The following is a 17388-nucleotide window of genomic DNA, read 5'->3' as shown; positions in this document are numbered from 1 at the left end:
CGCCCGAAGGGGGCCAACGACCACTTCCGGTCACCGGAACCTGTCTCATCTGGACCCACCCCCTGAATTACATAATACTCCAATGCAGTGCAACTTCCGGAAATACATTTTATATGTTATTTTTATTTATTTATCTAAAACTTCAAGTACAAGAATAAGTGCTGTTTAGCGGGCTAATTTCTTAATGTAATATCTTCCATCTTACTTAAAATCAGATTGCTTAAAATAATTTAAAAAATGTTTTTTTTTTAATTTAGAAGGAAAAAAACATACACATAATTATTTTCAAAATTTTTTTTTTTTCGTAGGCAGATAAGGCTTTTATATATAAATTTATAAGATTCTACCCGCGGCTTCAATCACGTGGTATTATGTAGAAATTATTTAAATAATTCATTATCTGTGTCGTTTATCAGTGAGAATTTTTGTTTATCAATAGGAATTTTCCCGAAGAAATATACTTTATCGGGTTTGAAAGTAGATTGGCCTTGCAAATATCGCCATGAAAGAAATAAGATAACCCATTAGTCTATGGTTGCGAAGTATCTTTATTCTGTTCACAAATTAATCCAAAATCCTACTATGAAAGCAAAACGAAAAGCAAACTAAACTAACCTTGAATAAAGCGGATAAATAATCGGGTTGTGGTCCCCACTCCAACTCCACTCTGCCCAAACTTGATTCCCATTTTCTAATAGTGAGTTATTTACTTTTCTTTGAAAATGGCCGCAAACAACAAAATATTTGGTTAAATAATAAGAACGCAAATATTTCCTACAAAAAATTTTAAAAAGCAAGGCAGTTACAGAAATTTAAATAATAAATTTCCAACAATATTCTGAGTTTGTCCAAATTTTTGTAGAGAAGGAGTGGATTCAACTCCCTGGGGAGCTGTTTATTTTAACATATTACAACAATTCAGTGAAATAATTCAATTAGATGAATCTCACTCGCATAAATAAAGGTTTCAGTTTTTTAACTTCACAAACATCAACAGATGAAAGAATTGAAGTAATATAGATGTTCAAATATGGGTAGAACGGTGAATGTTACACAGTGTGTAAAGTGGCCATTTAAACCAGCTAATGACAGGTCATAAGCCCTGTAGATGCCTAGACATTTGTATTGCTTTCTTCAAAATGTTCTTCATCTCTGTTGTAATGTGTTAATAAATTTTCAATTGATTCTTTTTGATCCCACGGCCGACTCATTTTCAAATAATATTTCTCATTGTAACTTTATTTTAAAATTTCTATTTTAAAACACTAATTTTTGGTTATTCATATTAATAAAATAAATAAAAAACAACTTGTGTTTTAATCACTCAATTTGAATTTTTTCTACATACCGGTTTAAAAGCTACACAAGCTTCTTTGTCAAGGTACAATTATTAACTAATAACTTTTTCTTATTTTATTTTAACATCATCATCATCATTCCCTTAACGCACCTAATGGTGCATAGGGCACTGCATTGGAACACCAATCGGAGCGCATCTTAATGTTTTTTTACATGAAGGTAAGATGATCAGTCTAACGCTTTAAGTACCAGTCTAGGGACTATGAAATATATATACATATTTATATATATATATATGTATATATATATATATATATATATAGTTGGATAATTTATTTAGCGCAATTTTTGTGAAAATCACCTCAAAGGCGCTGTACAATTAATAAATATTCCAACACGTCTTGCAGCTACAGAGCGCATATATAGTTATAAATTTAGCCCTTATTTACACATTTTAAAAATTTACCAATAAATTAAGTGTATTAATGATATTTAATATATATATATATTAATATCAAAAGGAGTAAGATTACAACACGTCCTGCAGCTACTAAGCGCATAGACGATTGGAATTCTAGACCCTATTTACAAAATTTAGGTATTTTAAAGTTGATATATGAAAGCTAGATAATTAATCATTGTGCAGCTACAAAGCGCATGGACGAGTGGAATTCTAGCAAATTTAAAATGATATCAATAAATTTACAAAAATAGAGCATAGTAGTAAATTTGTCAAGTGTTCATGCCAAGAAGTAAGCAATAAAAACTAAATAAATAAAGCACTGTTTCAACTCCATGGTTAACAAAGGGAGATGGATGTCTGAAGAGAAGCTTTTGTAGACAGTGGGTAGATACCGTCGCCATGTGGCCCACTGGCTGCTTGATAATTTCTGGCTGTAAAAACACCCTTTTAAATAATATTTCATATCAGCCATGTCGGGAATCGAACTTGAGACCTCTTGCATGGTAGGCAAATGCGCTGACCATTACACCACGAGGCCGACTCTAACGTTATTTTAACAGTGATAACGAAATATTATCGAATTAATAAACATCGAAACATTCGGAGTTGATAAGTCAAGTCGTGAACAACATTGCAAGGAGACTTTCACCAGATAAACGGCGAAGTGGGATTATTCAAAACATTATGAAGAAGTGACAAAATGTGAATGTTTCTTATTTGCCTGATATTGAACCAATATTTTTTTTGCACCACAACAGGCCAGGAGGCCCAATTACAGTGGTAAATTACATCACAGAACACCCAGGCTTGAGAAAAATCACATTTAATTTTTTGTGTTCTCTCCGGAAATCGAATCCGGAACCTCCCGTGTGTGAGTCAAGCATCTTGACCACTACACCACGAAGGCTGCCAATATAATTATGTGTTCAAATTTGCGAAGGTTAAAGATATGAGAGTATTCAAAGCATACTTAAAAATTTTCCTTGAAGGAGTACTGAGATATTTTCGAAAAAAAAATGGTGCGTTGGTGTCCCAATGCAGCGCCCTAAGCATTTTTAGAAGCAGGAAGGGAATGATGATAATATTGATGCTGGAATATTGAGTCACTTAGAGTACAGTTGTTATAAATTTAATAAAATAAAACAAAATTTATAAAATAAACTCAAGTCTTAACGTGCCTTTAATCTAGAGCCCATATTCATAATGCAGGTACATAATACGAGTATACTGTATCGTCAGTTTATTTAATATACATTAAAATGTGTAACTGTGCCATCTACATTGGTGATTCTGTATTCAAGTGTATATTTTTTTCATATTTATAATTATAATAATGATAATAAAAATAATAACAATTGTTTATTAACAAAAATAACAATTACTTTATCTACTACATACACACTTAAGTAATAGATTTCTCCAGATCATGTCTAGTCTGTCTAACTGAGTACAACCTGTTTTAAGGCAGACATTTTTATGCCAAAAATAATCAATAACATTACTACCTACGTGATAATTTACTATTTTTTAAAATATTTATTTACAATTTTAAAAAACCCGTTAGGGTTACATTATAAATTTAATATTGTCTAGTCATTTTATTTCTCGTCTAGTCTAGTTAGTTCAGTCATCATGTGCTTTTTCAGATTGATTTTAAATTTGTCTCCAGTAAAAGTTTTCAAGTAGTAAGGTAGGTCGTTGTAGTGTTTAAGTCCATTATGTAGTATTTTTGACTGTCCTGTGTTTGTCTTTCCTTTTTAGTATGATAGTGTTGTTGTTGTCCGGTGTTATATTTGTATATGTCAGAATTTTTTACTAATATTATGTCGTCGTCTTGTATGTTTCCCAGTGTTATTTTGTGCACAATTTTTAAGGTCTCAATTTTAGTCAAGTAGTTTATGTCAAACTGGTGTGTTTTTTTGTACAGTTCAGTCGTAGAGGTCAGGTAGGGTAGGTTGTATGTTAGTTTAAGAATTTTATTTTGTTGTCTTTGTATTCTTGTTATGTTTGTCTTGTTGCCAGTTCCCCAAAAGGCGATCATGTAACTCAATTTACTTTTGATATAGGCTTTGTACATCATAATTTTTTCCTTTCTTGGTATAAAATCTTTAATTTTGTAGAAGAGGCTATGTAGTGATGCCATTACTTTAGTGAGTCCGTCTATGTGTTTTGTCCATTTTAATTGTCTGTCCATTGTGAGTCCTAGGTAAGTCACATGTTCTAGTTCTTTAAGAGTTTCGTTGTTTATTTTTATGTTCATGTTATGGTTCTTCTTTTGTGTTTCGAAATGTATTATATTGCATTTCTTGGCATTTAGTGTTTAGAAGTTTTTGTTTGTCCATTCTAATAGTTTTTGCACGTCATACAATACAGTTACACAATATTAATTTATTATTTTGGAATGTATTTTGCAACCATTTTTTTTACAAATTTATTAAATTGAATCCGGGTCATAGTTTTGCAACCTTTGGGTAACATATTGAATATTTTGGGGCCCAGAAATCTGAAATTTCTTTGCCCGCATTTAGAGTTCGTGATATACCCCATGACCCATTCTCTAGTTTTACTTCTGGTAGTGTGGGAGTGTTCCGTTTGGGATTTGATAGAGTAATTTACTTTCACAAATATTATTATTCTAAAAATGTTAGTTATATTTACATATTTATACAAGTTGTGTATCATTACTTATTTTACATTATGTATAATGCATAATATGTGACATAACCAATTACGAGAACACTTCTGATTGGACTTTATGAAATTTGTTTCATGATTTTATAAGACAATGGAGGGTATTAGAAGCTAACTTAAAAATCTCCATTGACGGAGCGGCTGAGATATTAGCGAAAAACTTTAAAAAAGTATTGTGAGATTTTTAATTATGCTTCACCAACTCAATGGAGAATGCTAAGTTTGCAGTGTCAAGTTGTTAGAATAATTGAAAACTGTTTTTGTAAGATTTAGAGACGGTTTTGAATTACGCTATTATTTACGCAGGTACGATTTTAAAAATAGTTTATTTTAACTTTGGTGGAGATTTCTCAGTTGGCTCCTAATTTTTTTTTTTTTTTAAAGCTCGAAATTAGCAATTAGCAAAGATTGTCATTTTTACTAGAAACTTATGTTTTTTTCATTATGTATTTTTGGATTATTTAATTTGGTACTCACTGTTATTTGGCATATTATTTATGACTCCTTTGTTTTACTGTAGTATAGATTGAGTTTCTAGAAACCTAATCTCAATATCATTTCAATGATGTTTTTATGTACATATATTATTTTTCCATTGATTTCAATGATACTATTATTTTTTATATTCGATTATGTATAAATAAAAACTTGTAAAATTCATTTTTTTATATTTATGTCTGATTATCTTTTTTACATTGTATTCTTTGGAATTTTATTATTTTTTACTTATACCTCTTTTTTCTGGATTGTTATTCTATTGCATCACATGTCATTATAATTTAATCTAATTAATTCTACTCTGTATTTTTTATTATTATTTATCATGGCTTGATACAGGCATAGCCTAAAAAGCCGTAATAAGTCAATTACTATTAAAATAAGTGTAATTTAGAATGAAGTAATAAATAAATTCCCTCATATAACGTATACTATGTAATTCTCGACCTAATTATCTAGAATCCGTTGTATTCCTGTAAACTGTTGCTTACTTTGTGGCTGACTCTTTTGTCGTAATGCTGCAGATATATTTCCCTGTGATTTAGTTTTTTTTATCAGGAGAGAAAAAAAACGATTAGATTTTTTTGTCTTTGTCAAAAGTTTTGTCGCAAGTAAACCTCTTGGGAATCTTTTCCCCCGACCAAAGTGTTTAGTCCTTGGTATATTACGTAGAGCTCTCGTGAAGAGGTGTTCCTTTGCCCTTTTTGTAATAGTTTTTGTCCCCGCGCTGTTTCTTATGGCTGTTTCCTCCTGCGAAAAGCACCGCTGAAGAATTTTCCTTTGTTACTGGAAAACTAGAAGGAAAGCGCTCTTGATGAATTATCCCGCGCGGCGTTTATGTAATAGAATTTTACTACCAGGAATTAAAATTGTGGCCTTTACGTCGCGTTGGTTGGTTGCAAGATTTAAGTCTACGACAGCGAGGATTAGGACTGTTATTTAAATATTTTCATGTTTTTGTTTTTTTTGTTTATCCCAAAACCTCTCTGTTTTCTTATTTTATAACGGATTGTCAAACATTCATTTTGGTGAGCGAAGTTAATTGTTCAATTTGTTTTTATACAGACTCATCTTTTTTTGCTTGATGGGGTGTAATTTTTTTCGAAAAGCATTTTTTTATAACGCCAAATTTTAAGAATGCTGTATCGACCGTGTTCAGTACAAAGGCTTTAAATCACAATTCTGGAAAACAATGGTCTCATTATTTCAAATGTCTTTTAAACAAAATGTGTATATCTTTTGGCAAAATGAGGAAATCATACAATTTAGCCATTTCAAAACGAATGTTTTTTTTTTTAATTGCAAAATAATAAAAAAGCATAAATTAGATTAAAAAAATATTTTTAAAGATTATTTAAAAATATACTTAAAAGTTTTATGTAACTAAAATATAATTACTTTTAGACCGGCAGATTACGTCATTTTAAATTTAGACTAAACTTAGGTATCTGGGTTCTCATATAAAGACTAAGTATTGAACTAAAATTTATTGGGAAAATTTTAAAATAATAAATTGAACATGAAAGTGGCCGAAGAAAAATCTTATTTTTTTGTTTTTAATAAGTAATTCAAGCATTTTAAATCAAATTCCTTTTTGTGATATTTTTTTTTATTTCTACGTGATGCCTAGAAAAAACTTAAATAAATATTTAAGATGAAACCTTCTTTTATAATATTGTATTATCTTTTTTTTTAAAAAGAAGATAATTCTGATTGCAGTATTCAATTTCTTACAATATATTATTTACGTTTTTATTACCTTCATACCTGTCCTTATCGGTAACGGTTAATTATTTTTTGTAGATTTATTAGGGACTTTATGATAGACGCCGTGCAACCTCCCTAGCCCACTATACCAAAGGTAGTCACTGAATGGAAAAGAGCAAAATACACAGTTCTGAGAGTGCCAATGTCCAGGATGTTCTCTGAAGTGAGAAAAATACATGACGCTTTCTTAATCAAGAAACCAGCAATTGGACCTGTACCCAGTATCGTAGATTTCTGTCAATAATAATAATATGAAACGGAAAAAGAAAATACAAAATACTTATTCTGAAAAGAAGACACGAAATATGATTTATACATGTTTGAACTTTATTTGATGATATTACGATGGAAGAAACAATTAACTATCAAAATAAATAACAGAAACTGCGATTATTAGTAACAAATCTACGGATTCTGGGTAAAATTAAGTAAAACTCACAATAAGTTCCATTGTTTCCCGAGTTGATTTTGTCTCAAATTTCTATAAGACCAAGTTGAAGTTGAATTTGGCTTACTAATAATAATATATGTCATGGTTTATATTACACTAGGACACTAGAAATATTAGTTTAAGTGCATAATACGTTATTTCCTTTGTTTCGTATTGATTGAAACTTTTCTTATATTTTTCGAAGAGAAGAAAATGGGTAAAACAATGATTTCGGGTCGACCGCTAGTCGCTCGGAAAATGAGATAAAATGATCTTGACTACATTGTCATTAAATTCTATGGTTCAGTTCGGATATTTTGTTATTTATTTAGAAAACACATACTCTGCAATATTTTATGACAATATTGAGAAACTTGTCTTGGAATACTTTTTTAATTTGGAAATTTATTTATCAACCCATATGGATACATACATTCATTTTACAAAAATTATATATGATTTTTAATTCATTCTGTGATGTTGATAAGAACATTCTTTACATCTTTTGAAGAGTTTGTCTGAGTCTTTTGTTTAGTTTCGTCATGTAGTTTATGGTATAATTTTAGTCCCAGATTTATTACTCTCGATTATCCTTGTCTCGTTTTGGAATGTTGGATGTGATATTGTTTTATTATTCTTGTATTATGTTCATGTTTATTTCAATTTTTTTCTAGTTTTAGTTATTTGTCTAAAATGATGTCAGTGGCTAACTTATGAATACATTTTAAAGATTCTAGTTGAAAGAGTTCATTAAAATTTCATTGTTTAGTTTTTTTAAAGAGTTCTATAGTGATAGAAAAGGGATGTCAAATACTGGATTCAATATTTTATTTCAACATTAGTTTATGAACAAGTATTAATTATAATTATTATTTAATGCATTAATTTCATGGATTCTTTTACTAAATGTTATTAAATATTTGTATATAGCCACTTACCGACTTTTCTATGTCTTCCAGTATCGAAACGTACCTGTCTCTTAGTCAGGACACCGATTAAACCAACATGCAAAACCCACTATACGCCTTCACCATAGTTGTTGCACAAAATTTCATACTTAAATACATATTTGTGCAGAAAATTCGTTAAATAATTAAAGGTCTTTTAATTTCCCATTATAATTGTTTCCTTTGGACCAAAAATGATAATGTTCGATCTTTTACATCGATTTTCTCAGTTTGACACATTTTAACGTTTGGCACTTTGCACGGTAGTGTGCAATATTATAAAACGTATTTTTTTTTATTTGACTTACTTGAGTTTGGGGACATTCAACTGTTAGGGTATACACAGAGGGTTCCCTAGGGGGCGAGAGCTTCCCGCCCTCGGGGGTCTGGTTGGGCCTGCGCCCTCTCCGTCCGCAGCACCAACATCCCACACAGGTGGCCATCAGCAAAAATCCAAGTGCGGCGCTGGAATTAAAAAACAATTTAATATAACTACAACGTTTCAAAAATAAATCCAAATGTTCGACACAGTGCTTGTAGTCTCGTAGAGTTAGAACATTTAAAGAGACAGGGTGTAAAGGATGGATATACATTTTTATGTGTTTTAAACTTATAATTGCATCTAAAGGTAGTCCTCCATATGATATACATTTATGTATAAAAAATTGACGTAATGACTGAATTTTCCAAGAAACTTGAACAGTAAAAAAAAATAAAGAGGATAAAAGATATGTCAGCTATTGGAAAATATTGTTCAAGTATTGGAAATACAGCGATTTTTTCAATATTAATGAAAACCATTTTAGATTAAATAAAACAGTATAACGTCGTTCGGCATGCAACACCGCGAATTCGACATTTTTTTCAAAAGTGATTTTTTGATACCATTCGATTCGTTATCTTTTTCTCCATAAATGTGCATACCCAGAATGTCATATATTTTTATTTATCATCATTTTTAGGGGCAAAATGTAACACCGCGTATGTTGTCTGCACTGCAATACCGCGAATGTGTCATGGCGGCCATAGTGTATTCACAGATTATATAGTACAAGAGTGTATTTTTGACAGCACACCGAACGTACGCCTCGCTGCTTATGGTGAGCAGTTTTTTCATAGTAAATTGTGTTTAGGTCGCCAATTTAACAGTAATTAAAAACAAATAATAATTATGATGAGTGAATTAATGAATGTGCAATTATTTGGCTTTAAAAAAATGACACAACCGCGAATGTGAACGTAACAATTACAATACCCGAATAAAAATTATTTCTGAATTTAAAACCAATAAAATAAATAAACAGGTATTTAAAAAGCAAAAAAAAAATATATCATTCATTACTTATGTAAATAACAACTTTATTCGCTCTCCTGAACATTTTGTTTCATGTCGCTTACGCGGTGTTGCATGCCGAACGACAATAAGCTGTTTACCAGGGGTGGGGTTTTTGATTGGAGAAGCAATTAATATATAAAAAATTAATACAATAATGTACATTGCCCTTAAGGAATTACAGACAAACTAAATATTATGTACATATAATTAGAAAAAGTAGCAATAATTTTACATATTAAGTAAAAAAATGCAAAAACAAGTCAACCAACTTCACTATAATATATACTTTAATAAATAATAGCCAAGTATTTTGTGGCATTTTATTTTATTTGACTAAAATGCATTAAAACCAAAATAGATATTATCTTATTAAGAAACATGACTTTTCAACGAAAAATAATTGGTCATAATTATAACCGGAAAAATCTACATATGCAGTAGATTATAAACTTTTTTTTTAAAACAAATCAACATTATATTGCTGTAATTTTATTTGTTTTTTTAATTTTTTTTTATTAGGTAATTCAACAAAGATACATACTGGAAAACATACAATTTAAAGCATTCGTCGAAATAATTTAACATGCATATATATCTTCAATTATAGAACTACACAAAATAGATTTATACGTTAAGTTGTAATACATATTTTTTAATATTTTTGTTTATACAGGATACAATGCAATAAAAAATAAGTTGTACGTGTGTACTTATTGAATAAGATTTATTCCTAAGAGATTATTCGCAAAAGCTGAGAGAGTATCATAAAAAATGTCAATTTTATTGTTTCGGCAGTATATATTATATTCCCGACACATGCGGGCCATAGGTGTGTGGTATGTAGCATTATTTGATAACAAAGGCAGTTTAAATATTTCCCGATGTCTGAGTGTTCTCAATCCTGCATTTATTTGTATTTTATTTAGAAGGTCAGTTTTTACTTTGTAGTTTAATATTTTAATGTAATGTCTGTAATGTTTGAATAAAATTCTACGGTTATTGTTGTAATGTTAGTAGTACAGTTTCCGGCATTATATATCGTACATCGGCACTTGGAATGAGTCTGTCGGCCATTTCATTAAACTTGACATTATAGAGCGTCTTAATAATAATAATAATTGGCTGATTTATACAGCGCCATTTTTGTAAAAAATCACCTCAAGGGCGCTTTACAATTGTATATCTAAACTTACATTCTAACTAAACTTAAGTGATACATTATATTTCCAGATTTAAAATTGAGGATATGATAGTTTAAAGAAGTGGGATTTTAGTTGGGATCTGAACTGACTGGGACTGTCAATGATTCGTAAGTTTGAAGGTAATTGGTTCCAGGCAGAGGGGCCGGTGGCGGCAAAAGCACACTCTCCAAATCTAGTGTTTGGGGAGCGCCGGATTTCAACAAGTTTTCCTCTTCCTGAATCAAATGCTGACCTAAGAGTAGATTTTTTTTGACATGTATTTTCCCTAATACAAAGGTCCGATAGGTATTTTGGGGCCATTTCATGAAGGGATTTGAATACTGTCCAGCACAGCTTGTATTTTATTCTCTCTGGGCTTTTTAACCAGTGCAAATCTCGAAGATGTTGTGAGATGTGAGAATATTTTTTTACTCCCGTAATAAGCCTTGCTGCTGCATTGAAAACAAATTGAAGTTAATTAGTATGATATCGTTGTCGTCTCTGTTGCACGATTCAGATTCGAATCAGAGCAGGGTTTCTGATTAGGTTTTTTTTGTTCCAAACAATTAGCAAATCTAAAAATACCGTATTAATTTGTAAATCGAAACAAAATTGAATAAAAATAAAAGATCACTTCTTCTCTAACGCTTGAAATTTCATAAGTCATCAGTTTGCAAATATGCTTACAGTTATTTAATTAACGAAACTTTTGATAGTTTTTTCGTCCCAACCGTCCCTAAAGCACTTAACAACCACTGGCGGACATTACACGTGACACGTGTATGACAAAGCTCTACAAAGCCAAATATAGCCGAAGGTATTTTTCTTAATGCCGACATATGATATATGTATATTGGCGGGTAGTGAACCTATTTAACGTGTACAACTAAATAAGTATGTTGAACCAATATAGATAAAAAGTTCGAGTTAATATGTTTCCTTTTTGGGTGATATCGTGTGTGTTGGATTTGTTCCGACGTTTCAGCCACCATTGCAGGAGCCATCTTTAGGGTAAACTGAGTGTTTTGTAGAAAAAAGTGTGTGTTTAAGAGCAATAAGTAATAGAATGTACATATGAAAATATTATGTCCCTGTTAATACTTTACAAATTATTTATTTATCTCTCTCTGAATCAATTATACGATACGCCATAACTTCCTAGGGGTTATCAAGTGAAACTAATATTAATTTTATTCAAACCTTGCAAAATTCCATGATCAAATTGCTACTACATAAAGATGTATACCGCCGGAGACACAATATTTCAATATCATTAATGTATAAATCTGTAAATAAATTATCTGTTAGGGCTCTACTTTGGTACAAATTAATTTGTCAGCATGCGTCGCACTCCGAGTATAAACTCAAGTTGGTACATGATTACAACACCAGGTTTACTAGTATGGAAGGGCTAGCTGTTCCTAGATACTGCAATAAATATGGCAAAAGTACACTGCAATACAGTTTACCTAAAATATTTAATATGTTACCAGACAATATTCAAAATACTGAGTTAAATACAGGAGTTCGACGTTTGCTCAAATTATGGTTATTAGAAAAAAGTTTTTTGTATTGGTGATAGTTTTTAATTTTTCAAAATGTAATCTGTAATTGTTTTTCAAGTAAAATTATTGTTAATGTAGGTTAAGTGTGAATAATCAATGTAATTTATAAGAACCTGCAGACGAGTTGAATGTATGCAACTCAGTAGGACTTTAATTTAAGAATGTTTTCTTGCGTACGGTAAAAATAAAGCAATAAATTGTGAGGCAAAGATTCTTGAAAATGTACGAAAAAAAAATTTATTCATAAAAACGCCCTGCTTTGATTGACGTCACTGGTTAATATGATATAATTACTGATGTGAGAGCTGTGAAGAATATCTGATTGGCTTACCGTAAACGAACCAATAGGAAGAACTAATAGAGAACAACTGACGTCACACGCGGAGTTACTTAAGAAAAACAAAACTTTAAAAAATCATAGCGCTGATCATACGATATGTAAAAAATTTTTTTTTAGCTTAGTTTAATAGTCTATTCATAAATAAAAAAAGACACTGAACTTCCTCATTGCAGTAGTGAATTACAGCACAGTTCTCCCAGGCTTGAGATAAATCACGTTTAATAATCGTGTTTTCACCGGAAATCGAACCCGGAACCTTCCGCGTGTGAGTCAATCGTCTTTACCATTACACGACGGACACCGCATTGTAACTTTGTAATTAAGTCTCGTTAGTGTATGTGGGACTCTTAATTTTTTTTGCGTTATTGCTTCCATCTGTTTTGCAAATAATAAAATTATCGTAAATTTTTAAATTATGGAAAAAAAAATTTTTGGTTAAAAATATGGATGATTAATAAAATAGATAAGGCGATCACTTTGACATGTTTTACAGTATCTACTTTAGATTCAGATTAAACCTCGCTTTGGGATCAGCTAATGGAAATCCCGCGTTCTGTTGGTCCACTAATGGGTGTTTTTCCCCCTTTCAAAAAATACGTTGCACCGCAGACACACGGCTTCAGTTGAACATAGTTATACAGAATGCAGCTAATCCACAATTTAAAAAAAATGAGATATTTATGTTATCGGGTGCAGTGAGGTGGATTCTATGTCTTGCTAAAAACAACAAGACCGGTTTCATACAAAAATTGTTTTAATCACCTTCTGAAAATAGCGTCCATCACAAAAACGGGGCATTTCTCAATTTGCAGAAAACACCCACAGCACTAAAAAAATCTTAACGAATTTTAAAAATGATTGAAACTGGTCAAATATATAATTCGATTCTTGTTTGTTATATAAAAAAAACTAATATATTAATCAACAAATTACAACAGAGATGGAGAATACCTTAAATAAGGGATTTTTTTTTTTTAATTTTACTTTTTTTTTTGCACCACAACAGGCCAGGAGGCCTAATTACAGTGGTGAATTACATCACAGAGCCCAGGCTTGAGAAAAATCGCATTTTAATTTTTGTGTTCTCACCGGGAATCGAACCCGGAACCTTCCGTGCGCGAGTCAAGCGTCTTGACCACTACACCACGGAGGCCACCAATATGATGTCTGAATATGGAAGTCTAGGCATTTACAGGGCTTATGACCTGTCATTGGCTGGTTTAAGTGGCCATTTTACACACTATGTAACATTCACCATTTTGCTTATGTTTGAACATCCGTATTTCTTTAATTCTTTAATTCTTCCATTTGTTTATTTTGGTGAAGTTAAAGAGCTGAAACCTTTATTGGTGTGACTGAATTATTTACATACTAGGCAACGCCTGAAAACAATTTTCCAATTTTGAAACTTCTTCTTGGACCAGTTGGTTTCAACAAATGGAAGAATTGAAGAAATATGGATGTTCAAACATAGACAAAATGGTGAATGTTACACGGTATGTAAAGTGGCCACTCAAACCATCCAATGACAGGTCATAAGTCCTGTAAATGCCTAGACTTTCATGTGCCCTTATTTTAGGTATTCTCCATCCCTGTTGTAATTTGTTAATCTTAATGACTCCCGAGGGGGGTGAAATCCAGTATTTTGTCTACAAACATTTGGACAAACTCAAATATTGTAATATATTGATTGTTTATCATTTGTTAAAGCCAAAAACATTCCAACTGTAGTGTAGATTTGTTTATTCACTCATTTCATAAAGGTAATATTATCCAGTGGCTAATGGTGGTTTTATTTACAGATAAGCTATAAAAAAATCTCATATTTTTTAACCTACATAGAAGGTACATAATATAATGTAAGTAATATATACCATTAATTGATATTTTTCTGTGGTTCTGTGTGATACAACAACTCTTATCCATTAAATCAACTCAAACGATGTAACTTCGTGATATATTTTATTATATAAATATATTATCCATTACTTTAATACATGACTCATTAAAAAATAAATAAAAAAACAGCACTACTAATTGAAAGGTCAACTGTCCGAGTTGTTCTGGAAATTAATAGTGCAAAAAACGGCCGCGTCGAACGCCATATGTCCTGCAATATGACGCATGAAAGTAAATGGTCATATGTCAAAAGTACCATACCAAAGAAAAATACCCCTCAGAAATAATGTTTGAAACACTGTTTTTCAAATGAAGAATCTTCAAATAATTTGTGTAATCTGCAAGTTTAAAATAGGAGAAAAAATCCGCACTGGGGTTAAGACATTCAAAATATAGTATTCTTATTTGTAAGAAAAAATAAGCTGATATAACCGGTTAGTTTCTTGGCTAACCGCAGGCGCTGGGCGCGCTTTATTAATATTTATATTCGGATAAAGATACAAATGGTGGAAATGACTTAAAATAAATAGTCATTATTAATTTGTTTTTCTGTAAATAAAATGACAGTAAAACATTATTATGGTTTATCAAATATAATGGTAAGCTGCGCATAATCGCTTCTATACACGGTTCGCCCCTGCTATTATCTCAGTTTTACTTTTCTTTACCTAACTGCTTTCTGCATAACTACATTCAGTTCTACTAGACCGGTCATAGACCGCTAATTACTCCAGAGAAGTGATACCATTAAAAATAACTGCATCCAGTTCTAAAACTGACAGTTTATTTATTTATTTCAATTATCCGATAAAAAAATTATTACAGAAATAATAACAATATTTTGAGTTTGCTTAAATTTTCGTAGACAAGGACTGGATACAACTCCCTGGAGGGCTGTTATAATCAACATATTGCAACAGAGAGGAAAAACATTTTACAGAAGGTAATATAAAAGTCTAGGCATCTTCAGGGCTTATGACCTGTCATTGACTGATTTAAGTAGCCACTTTACACACTGTGTAACATTCACCATTCTGCCCATATTTAAACATCTATATTTCTTCAATTCTTTCATTTGTTGATGCTTGTAAAGTTAAAGAGCTGGAACCTTGATTTAAGCGGGTGAGATTCATCTCATTGAATTATTTCACCTACAACTAGATAGTACAGAGTTTTAGAACGTGTTTTTTTATATTAAGATATTTTTGTGTTTTTCTTTTTTATTTGGACAATTTTTTAATTTCGATGCACATATTTTTCTTTTTTTCTCATGGTAATAAGAGTATTTATATGTTTATAGAATTGAAGAGATAAGATTATGTATAAATATTAGAACTTAACTATAAGCACCTGCTGACGAACTGCATTTTATGCAGTTCAGTAAGACTTGATAATTTATATGTTATTTTTTGTATGATTTTGATAAATAAATAAAAAATAAATAAAAAAACAGAAGTTAAGTATACCGTCTCGATATTATACAGATGAAAATGACGTTTATAATCGAGGCACAGATCAGCTGTATTGACATTTTTCACAGTTGCCAAATTAAGTGTAAACTTGCTATTACAGAAATAGTGTAGGATTCTGACTGCTGTTGAAATATTTATGTTGAATTGTAAAAATAGAAAAATATATTAATAAATACACGCTAAATATATATACGGGTGACTAGATTTTTTTGTTTTTTGTGCACTAAATTTTTTAAAAGGGTTTGTTTTATTTTTTAATTGTTGAGAGCCTCTTAGCTCTGAGCACGAGACAGTTTGTATTATCCCCAAAGCATTAAATCAATATACATTGCAACCATACAAAAAAAACAGGAATTTATTATTTTTGTCATTTCTAATTTACTGCGTTATCTTTATTTTTTTAACCAGAGTATCTTAAGTATAATAAATATCATATGTAGTTATAATAACGTACAAAGTACAATGTATAAAATAACTTTGTGATATCTAAAAATATATTGTTCTTGTATTATTTCAAAATTTTGTCATATAACACTGTTATGTTTAATGTATTTATATTCATGTTCATAAAAGACATTTGTGCCGTGTAGGTACACTAATAAAAAAATAAAAAAGCCCCCAAAAAAGAGGCTTAAAAGATTATTCTTTAAAAAAAAACACCCATTTAAAAAACTGTCCAGTATATAATTTTGTACGGGTATATTACCATACTTGAGGGTACTACTTGCAAACCCGGCAAAATCCATCTTTCTTTATTTTGAGCAAATCACAAAAAACTGTTTCTTTTAAACTTATTTTATTTATTATAATCAGTAAATATTTTATATGTAGCAGTGATGACTAAAAAAAACTATGTCCAATTATTGGAATAATGAGAAAAACAGATGTCTTTGACAAAAGTACAAAATTAATGATATACAATGCTTTTTTACTTCCACACTTCTTTGTACATGGATTAATAATTTGGTCGCAATGTAGTAAACATGTGCAAGAATCAATACAAAGAACAATGAATAAAGCACTTAAAGTAACATTTAATTTTGATAAATATACTAGAACCACAGATTTATGTAGAATAACAAAAATGCTCAATCTAGAGGAATTGATCTACACAGAAAAAATGAAAATGATATTTAAGATGAATAAAAATAAATAAATACAAATATTAAATTTAATTTCGACTACAACATACATAAAATAAATACAAGAGCATCAAATAATTTAACTTGCAAACAACCTAGGACCAACAGAAAAAGAAACAGTTTTTGTATACAGCAATAAATTTTTACAATTCACTTTCTAATGATCTAAAAATATACAAAACCTGTAGGTACTTAAAAAAACACCTAAATAAAACAGTTCTTACAGCCCGTGTGACGAGTGATATGTGATGTTATTTTATTGAATTTTTATTTAAACTATTGTGTTATTATATATAATATCCCCTCATACCAGCACTGTTGCTGATTGGGAATATTTCGTACTAATAAAATATGTAAT

The 17388-nt window shown here is 30.5% G+C and overlaps 1 protein-coding gene across 1 annotated transcript in view; it reads right to left on the bottom strand.

Moving 5' to 3' along the window:
• The window catches only part of LOC148274951 (uncharacterized), an 85298-nt gene that overhangs the window by 45276 nt on the left and 22634 nt on the right, over nucleotides 1-17388 (bottom strand). Inside the window, exon 2 of the mRNA XM_088236385.1 lies at nucleotides 8404-8560. Coding sequence (XP_088092511.1) covers nucleotides 8404-8560 — 157 coding nt within the window. The remainder of the gene's footprint in view (nucleotides 1-8403; nucleotides 8561-17388) is intronic.

This window comes from Micrasema longulum, unplaced genomic scaffold, assembly GCF_059751315.1.
Source record: "Micrasema longulum isolate JH-2025_06_02 unplaced genomic scaffold, ASM5975131v1 h1tg001547l, whole genome shotgun sequence".
NCBI classification, from domain to species: domain Eukaryota; kingdom Metazoa; phylum Arthropoda; class Insecta; order Trichoptera; family Brachycentridae; genus Micrasema; species Micrasema longulum.
Note: the sequence above shows the minus strand (reverse complement) of the source record. Positions and strands in the feature narration are given on the sequence as shown.